The sequence below is a fragment of the Felis catus genome, chromosome E2, assembly GCF_018350175.1.
Source record: "Felis catus isolate Fca126 chromosome E2, F.catus_Fca126_mat1.0, whole genome shotgun sequence".
Lineage (NCBI taxonomy): Eukaryota > Metazoa > Chordata > Mammalia > Carnivora > Felidae > Felis > Felis catus.
The window spans coordinates 20,469,738-20,478,808 of NC_058382.1; the positions used below are offsets into that span (position 1 = coordinate 20,469,738).

At 43.5% G+C, this 9,071-nt stretch overlaps 1 protein-coding gene across 5 annotated transcripts in view; it reads right to left on the reverse strand.

The window, feature by feature from the left end:
• ZNF507 (zinc finger protein 507) overlaps nt 1–5,422 on the reverse strand; it is a 44,833-nt gene extending 39,411 nt beyond the window's left edge. Inside the window, exons 1-4 of one of the 5 annotated variants that reach the window (XM_045045631.1) lie at nt 5,253–5,392; nt 3,747–3,840; nt 2,499–2,706; nt 2,251–2,373 (exon numbers count right to left, since the gene is read on the reverse strand). Coding sequence is in view for 2 of the 5 variants with exons in the window: in XM_011289977.4 (XP_011288279.2) it covers nt 5,253–5,388 (136 nt within the window). In the remaining 3 variants the exon portion in view is untranslated. Of the gene's footprint in view, nt 1–2,250; nt 2,374–2,498; nt 2,707–3,746; nt 3,841–5,252 lie in introns of all 5 variants that reach the window. The other 4 variants (XM_011289976.4, XM_045045632.1, XM_011289977.4 and 1 more) reach the window with 4 other exon arrangements.
• Nucleotides 5,423–9,071: the final 3,649 nt, after the last annotated feature.

The window sequence follows — 9,071 nt, forward strand, 5'->3', positions numbered from 1 at the left end:
AGGAAAGAGAGCAGTGCAACTACTCCCTGTGGATATTTCAGTGCACACCTTAAAAAGAGTGTGGAATGAAGAGGAGGAGGAGTTCAAGTTATCTCAAGAAAAAAACTAATACAAAAGAAACTGACAAAACATTCAGATTTGAAAAGCTGTGTCTGCTCAGGCATTAAGAGCTAATGGAAATTTGCAGCAGATGCTCCAATTTTCCCTGAACATTTATGTAAGTATCTCATTTTAGAGGCTGCATACATTTGGGGATAAGTACAGAAATGGCAGCTATAAAACAGATATGACAACATAAAATACATCAAGAAACACCTGAAAAACCAGTTTGGGTCCACATGGCAGAATCGATATATGAGTTAAATCTCATTAAAACAAAAGTCTCTCTTTGAAAGGGTTAGATGAACAGTTCATAATAAAGTATACACAGGGAGGAAGGCCTGTGACCTTAAGGCCAACTCTTTAAATTTTCACAAAAATTTCTCTTAGGCCACCAACGTGCATATATATGGGATCCTATGTCAAGTGAAGTAAAATTTATTTGGAAAAAAAAAGACAGAGAGATGAAAATAAGGGTACAAACACAATCCCAGTGGCTCAATAATGACGACAACACAGATCATGATCATCGGCATACTATCAATGGCCTTCACGTGATCAATACAAGTACATGGTCAGGGTGGGTGGAGAAGGTAGGAATAAAGCAAGAATAGCAAATTTTGTAATTAAAGTTTAGTAATAAGTATCTAGGAGTTCCTTACACTATTCTTTCTACTTGTGTAAATATTTACAACTTTTCATACTAAAAAGTTACAGAAAAAATGGTTATGTGTCAGGGTGCCTGGGTGGCTCAGCCGGTTAACTGTCTGACTTTGGTTCAGGATGTGATCTCACAGCTCATGAGTTCAAGTCCTGAGTCGGGCTCTGTGCTGACAGCTCAGAGCCTGGAGTCTGCTTCGGATTCTGTGTCTCCCTCTCTCTCTCTGCCCTTCCCCTGCTTGTGCTCTCTCTCTCAAAAATAAACAAACATTTTTTAAAAAAACAGTATGGAAAAAAATTTAAAATCACAGTACTAATGGTTTAAAACGGAGTTGAATAGATAGGACAAACATGTTTAGAAGTTAAAAAGAAGTTAACAGCTTTTATATACTGTAACAACAGTACACAAAGTAAAACAGAAGGCAACAGTCAATGACCAAATCCTAACAAACCGAAAAGCTAGTTTTGGTCTCGGAAAGTAAGCAAAAGGTTTTTGAAGAGGTAAGACGTATACTGTATTCTAAAAGACGGCCGCGCCAGATGTCAACCATTTGTCCCTCTGGGCTCACTGCCTACTTTCCTCCACTCTGCTCTCTGCCCCAGGAGGTATATTACATCAGTAGGCTCCTATGCCCTCTGGTTTCTGATTGTGTTATGCCAATGGGGAGCCATGAGAGGAGATCAGAAGGAGGCAGCATAGTGAAATCAGGATATTCACTCCCCTAATTCCCTCCCTCTAGGTCAGTTTGGACTGGCCATGTTTCTCAATGGAAGACCATTCTCTTCAGGCAGGGGGCTCTACAAAACTCTCCTGGTTCTGATACCTCTCTTCCTTCTGATGCTGCTACCTCCAGATAACTGCATTATCCTTGTGGTTTGTCTATACAAGTCCAACGCCTTTATTATGAGTATTTTTGTAAATACGTCCTCCTTGAATTATCTTAATTAGAATGCATCGTTTTCTCTTTTGGAATTCTGTCAACACAAGGGTAAGACTGACAAGGAAAAGAGCCACAACATTATCACGTTTCCAAAAGTGAGAATAAACCTTCCATCTAGCAGTTAGTGAAAAGATCAACATGGCTGAACAAGAAGGTTTACAGAAAGAGTAAAGCCTAGAGGCATTACCAAAGTAGGAAGCTTCTTATTTGGAATCTTTAGACATAACCACATTACACAAAATATATCAAACTATTACAAATAAATAAATGTAAGTTGTATCCCAAACCAGAAAAGTTCTAGAATCTTTCCCACTGAGTCTTAACTCTTTCCTAGACAACAGGACAGGTTTCTCTGGCCATCTGAAAGTAGAACCTTCCTATGGAATCTTTCAGAAGCTGAAATGATGTAAAGTGAAAAAGGAATTACCATTTATTTATATGGGGAAAAAAAAACCCAAAATAACCTTTCTTAGACTTTTCTGATATTTTAGAACACATCTTGCTAATAATGAGCGCACACGATAAAATGAGATAAAGCACAGATGCTCACAGACACAGTTCAAAGCTCTGGCGCCTTGGTGCAGAGATTCCGAGTACAGTTCCTGGGCAGGAAAGGAGCTTGGTGGGGCCACGCTTGCTGCTTGGGTTACGTGCTGCCTCTATTAATGGCTCGCTGCAAAACAAACATTGGAAACTATTTTTGCCTTTGGTGTAAGACTGAAATCTTTAGATTTCTTTCAGTTAGAGAAATCAGGTTCTAACGTATGTCTTTCATAAAAGCAAAGTGGCAGGGGCTACCTGGGTGGCTCAGTTGGTTGAGCGTCTGACTCTTGATTTTGGTTCAGGTCATGATCCCAGGGTTGTGAGATTGGGTCCTGTGTCAGGCTCCATGTTCAGCATGGATTCTCTCTCTCTCTTCCCCACTTCCCCTCTCGTGCTCTCTCTCCCCCACCGCCCCAAAAAAGCACAAAGTGGCAGAAGGCAAACTGTAAAAAGTGGGGGAGACCTGTATTCCAAAGGCAAAAGCTTATAATTAATGTCTTTCCCAAGAAAAGAACCAAATTATTTCAGTTGTCTTTATTTCCTGATAATTACTACTAGGTTTCTTTGTATATCTAATTAGTTCCTTTCAGTTATAGAGCATGGTTATCATAAGTAAAATCAAGTTGAACAATTCATGTGAGCCTGAGTAGGGCTGGAGAAAGGCTGTAATTTTCTGTGCATGTGCAAAGGCAGTTCAGTGTTATAAAAAACCTTTTCTTTCAGACTAAAAATTTGTTCTTTCCCAACTAGGCAAAGATATGAACTGTTATGTCCCTGAATTGTAAACTGCTTACAAAAAAATCACCTTGAGATTGCTTACACATTATTTATAGATTTATCTTATTAATGTCAGCTATGATTCATTTGAATTAAAATCTCCTTAGCTTAATGTGATTAACTGCCACTAAGAAAAATATAGTGTAAATATCGCAAGAACATGAATTTTATAATCTAAAATTTCTTAGTTGGCATCTAGCCTGGGAGAATATTCTAATTTGGCAGCTAATTTGGCAGACCACGAAGACATAAGGTCTAACTAACATTAACCAGTATTAAGATTTAACATTTATTGAGCACCTATAATGTGCCAAGCACAGTGCTGGAGACTACACAAGTAAGAAGGAATCCTTGTCCTTGAAGTGCTCACCATCCAGGGGGCAGTGCCTATGTAGACTTTGTGTATTATTCATGAATTTCTGGTAATACTAGCCTCTTTTTTGCAGGTAAGGAACCTGAGGATCACAGATATAAAGCAATAACTGGTTTAAGAACTGGAATCCAGGACTATCTGATTCTAAATCCCCTTTCTTAATACACCAATTTCTTTCTTATATCTCAATGAGGACAAATACATAAAATCAATACTGAAAAGAATTGGCCCCTTACAGCCCGGCTATATCAAACGTTTTAGCCTGTTTGATCTTCAAAACTCTGGAACAGGCCAGGTGGGTGTTACACAATTTTACAAATAAGGAAACACTCAGTGTGGTTTCAGTGACTTACCCAAGGTTACATGGCTGTTAAGAGGCAGAGCCAATGTCTTTCAAATCAATTCCTGAAATTAACACAGTCCCTTGGACCAATCTTCAGAATTCAGCTGTGGCCAAGAATGAAAGTACATAGTATCAAACATTTCTCTCTCTTGGTGAAACAAAGTAATGATTTCTTTTGGCAGTGAAAAATTCCCCAATATCTATGTCAAAAAGACATTCAGAGGAATGTTCATGCAACCCAATCATGTGTTGCAATTTTACATAATTTATCTAGCAAGCAGACTTTATCACTTTGTACAAGTTAGAAAAAAAAATTGCTCTGGAAACTTCTCTCAATAATTGTGTTTTGTTTTAGCTCAGAATTTAATTGACTCAAAATACTACTGTTTACTGATAACACTTTCTAATGAATAAGGAACAATAAATTGCATATCGCCATTTTAATCTTAACCCAAAATGCCATCTAAAGGATGATTTTGCAAGCACAGTGGGCAGGAAAAGATAGGACACAGTAGCTTGACCTATATATCTTCCAACGCAGTTTCCTGCTCTGGTCTTACATTTCTTTGCAGTTTCCTATACTAGCTAGGATGAATCTAAAAGATCAAATAAAGCCTATTCCTTTCACCTAGAATGCAGCTATCTTATCGATTACGGTTAAGTAAACAGTTCGTTGCCAGGGCAGAAAGCACGTCTTCGGTCCTCCCTTCGAGTTAATTTCAAACGAGTTGGTAAGGTAAAGGAACGAAGGGCCAGGCTCTCTCTTTTAATCAATAACGCAATCCAAACACTGAGTCAAAGCGGAGTACTGAAGAAAGTACAAGCTCAAGCAGGTGATAAATCCAGTAATTGCCTGATAAAAGAGATGCAGACTGATAGTAAATTACAGCCCACCCCAGTAACTAAAAAGATCGCCTACGGGTTGGGATGACGGCCTCCGCCTAATTAATCATCCAAGCCTTCCACACAAACCATTCCCTCCGGATGCCCGTAGGTCTGAAGAGTGGGAGATTTTCCCACTGATCTCAGTGATCGAGAGACCAGTTCATCGAAAAGGTTCGTAACAGGGTCAGAAGGCTAGGATTTTCTGCACTAGCTTTTCCTACATCAAGAATTGGTTAAAGGGCTGTGGCGATCGGGGGTTGAGAAAAGTAACCAACAGATGCGGTGAGGACCTAAGCGGTTGGCCTAAGCGCTTTCACAACTGCAGAGGAGAAGGAAGCAACGCCTCGGCAGGCCCGCCTGCAGACCAGGCTGGTGACAGTATGCGGAGAGCGGCAGGTTCCCCCCACCCCCCGCGGCAGGGCAAGCCAGGGGTCTCCGCAGGCCTCGCCGTGGGCTGCGTGGGCTGCGCAGAGCACTGGAAAGGGACGCGGAACTTGGGGCAAGTGGCGAGCCCCGGGCGGTGTCGGCCCGCTGAAGAGGAAGCAGGCGCCGGTAGAGGCCTGAGGGGAGGACGCACATGGCCGGCGGCGGCGCTACCTGCGGGCGGAGGGGCGGCCCCGGGGCGCTGTACCTGCGGTCGGGCGGCGGCTGCTGCTTCCGCGAGCCTCCTTTGGCCGGCTAGGAGCCCGGCCGTGCCCTCGCCCTCGTCCTCTCCCACCTCTCTCCCGGCTCTTTTCCCTCTTTTCCCCCGCTTTTCCCCTCCTCATCCGGAGCTCCAAAATGGCGGCGCTGGGAACGGATCACGTGAGCCGCGGGCAGGTCAGGTGACCCGAGTGGCGGGCGGCGGGGCGGGGCGATGCTCAGGCCCCGCCCATGGGCATCCCGGGGCTCTCGGGCTGGGCGGGCACGAAGGTGCCCCAGCGGCCCGGGCTACCCAGTCTTGGGCGGGTACGGGTCTGGGTAGACGACCTCCCAAGGCCTCTCTGCGTTGCCCTCTCAATGGTCACCTGGGCCTAGAAGTCAGTGTCTCTCCCCACGTCGCCCAAATCTTCCGTGGGCTAGCTTCTTCACCCCATCCCCTCCCTAACTGGCTTTTCACCTACAGCACTGGCATTCTTTCAGCCTTATGCTCAGGAATATGTTACTGTGCTTGTTGGGCATGTTTTTTGTGGTGTTCTTGGCTAAAATGTAGAGGTCCTAGCTAGGTTTGTGACTGGACTTCAGGTGTGACTGGTGAGCCTTGGGTCATCTGTTTACTTGAGAGCGAGAAGATTTTCAGGGAAAGAACGCATCCTAGGGGTTGTGGCCTGACGCAAGCTCAGTCTTTCTGAGGGCACATCGTGTTGGTCGTTTGGCTCTTGTTTTTATGGGTGGCATACACACCAGGGTTTATAAGCAGCCTTGTTTGAGTTCCACTGTGAACAGAGTAAAATACAAAGGGAGCGAAGCATTTCGTCCAGCTTCACAGAGAACACTGGACTGTTTGGTACATTAAGAACTACACAGCAGGGAGTTTGGGTCTGGACTCACTAGGTGGGCCAGGAGCAGTAGCAAGGGAGAAAGCCCAATGGAGATAGCCCTTCACTGTTCATTGAGATAGCCCTTGGGGACTTCCAGATACATTTAGAGGCTTTTGCAGCAGGCTGGGCTTTCACTTATCAAGTGGGAGAAATATCTAACAAAACTTAGTCACTGTTGAGACAGGTCAGTAATTCTCCTTACTGTGTCTCAGGATTCAAATTCACCTGAATTGGGGGGTTGGGAAACCAGCAAAGTTAGCATTCTGCTATTCTACAGACTCCTTTGCTGATTGGGCCAAAGAGCTAAGGAGAAGAAAAAATAAAGTGTTGAGCAATTTTTTTTTCAATAAGAGAGACTACCATGGAAGGGTGAAAGAAAAAAAAAACAACAAGGAAAACCAGAAATACATGAAAAGGGGAAAGTGAGAACAAGCAATTAATGTGCAAATTTCTTTCCTTTCCTTGAGCTATACATATAATCTTAGTTTATAACCATCTGAAGAGGACGTTTTCTTCAGCAATAACTGTAATGTCCTTGAATCTGAAAGTGGACACAAGTCAGGGAATTATTTGATCGGGGAAGAGTTTAAACACAAAGCGGAGGAATTGTAATCTAGGGAAAATAAGGAACTTCTAAAGAAGGGGAAGAAGATAAATTGGTTTGTCTGAAGTTTCTGTGGTATTCTTTTCCAGTATACGCCAGTTGTTTCCCAATGTCCCTCGTGCAGAGCAAGGTTCGATAGAACTTCCTGGCCCAGGGGTGTGGCCAGTGACTGGTGCCGTCTAATGAATTGCGTGTGGTGGATGTGTCACCCCCATCCTGGAGCATTTAGTTGCCAGTGCACTCACATCCAGGGCACCATTTTCCTGTTGCCTCGATGACTGGCAATGTTCACAATGGTGGCCACCCTATCAGCGTACATTCTAGAGTAGCGATGACAAACTGAGCCCCCAGCCGCCCCACAATGGATATGTAGGGTGAGGAGGTCACTGAGGTTTGGAGCTGTTTGTTACTGCAGCATGATGTAGCCACACTGCTGACTGGCATTCTTCCTCCCTACACCGAAGTAGCAGGAAGAGGCAGAACCAATAGAAAGACACCATTACAGTCAGACGGCAATGCTGATGAAAGAATTAGAACCTTCATTCCTGAAGACAGAGAAGGTATGAGACGCAGAATCCAATAGGAAAACGTGGGCAACTTCAAAAAGCCAGTGGAGCAAAACCTCAGTAGTTTTCTTTCCTGTACGAGAGCTCTCCAGAAAATTACAGGGGACGTTTTTAAGTCAGAGGACTGCAAAGACATTCAGAGGTGGTTCCATTGAACTTGTGGTCATCCCACCCAATTCTTTTGAGCACCTTCCACTTGCCACGGAATGTTATTTATCATGATTTAATTAACCAGTCCTAGTAAGATTTGGTGTTGCAGATAGGAAATTTGCTCACTCAGTTCTCCAGCGCCTACTCACTGGAATCGGATTCTGTCTCCAGGTGAGAGATGACCTGGATAACTGGATCTTATCTCTACATATCTCATTATTCCACTTTGCGATTGTTAATTAGTGGATGAGGTTAAAGGTTTTGCTTCTAACAAGTAGCCTGGGAAGTGACCAGGGAGTCTGCATGACAACTTACACTGGAGCACCATTTAAACTTTGGGAGAGCTAAGGGCAGCGCAGTAGTGAGTTGCCGAGGTGATGACTGGTTGTAAACTGAGTGAGACACGGAACCCGTTGAAACTTGAGGAGACAGGGGCATCTGCGTGGCTCAGTCGGCTAAGCATCTGACTCTTGGTTTCAGCTCAGGTCAGGATCTCACGGTTTTGTGAGTTTGAGCCCCGCGTTGGGGCCTGCTTGGGATTCTCCCTCTCCCCTTCTCTTTCTGTTCCTCCCCTGCTCGCATTGTCTCTGTCTCTGTCAACAATAAATAAATAAACTTAAAAAAAAAAAAAAAGAATCTTGAGAAGACCAACTTGTTCCCAGCCAGGATACTTACAAAGGACACCTTGTCTTTGGTGTAATAAGATTAGATTAGATTCCTTTTGACAGGATTAATCGTGTAAGTCTTTGGCACAGCATAGAAAATTGGAGGAGACGTGTTAGCCTGTATTTCTTTTAGTTGTAATTTTTATCATGACCTTAAAAAAAATTCTTTGAATATACTGCCTCAAAAAAGGAAAGATTGTGGAGGTGTGGCGGGGGGCTGAGAGGAGGAAAATCAGAGTGGTGGCGTGAACTGAGATAAACACAAACATTTCCCCTGACTTTCTGTTTAGCTCCACTGGGACCGTGGGCAGGTGGGCTCCATGTTTCTGATGTGTTCGTCCTGCCCGTAAAACAAGTTCAATTTATCTTTTTTTTCTTTTTTTTGAGCTTCAGATGTCTGGTATATGGAAGTATGGAGTTTAATTATAGGAGTCCTCTGGATTCAAAAATGGGACTTCATCATTAAGAATAATGGCAAGGCTTGATTTTATTAATGAATGAAAGGATTGCTTGATGTAAGTCAGAAGGAATGTAAGATTAAAAGACATGATAGATTATTATATATACAGCTGTCAGTAATAAATTAACATTAGCTCTAGGTTCCTTACACTTTGCATCCTGAATATACACCTAGAAATACTTCATAATTATAGTTCAGATCTCAAGAATCATCATAAATTATCTATCTGTCATTCATTCTCTGCTAAAAGCCAACAGACCTACATTATTTCCGCAGCACATTGACATCTAAAATCTCTGGTGCTACGAGGCACACATATTAATTTATTTCTTCCTGAGGACCTGAATAAGCCAGATGGGTACCCAGTGACCGATGGTGGCTAGGAAGGATTGGAGGTAGAGCGGGGGGGGGGGGGGGCATCTGTCATGAGAGTGAGGAGTGGCTCTGGCTAACGTTGTCCACACTTTGCTTTCGGCTCAGCTGTT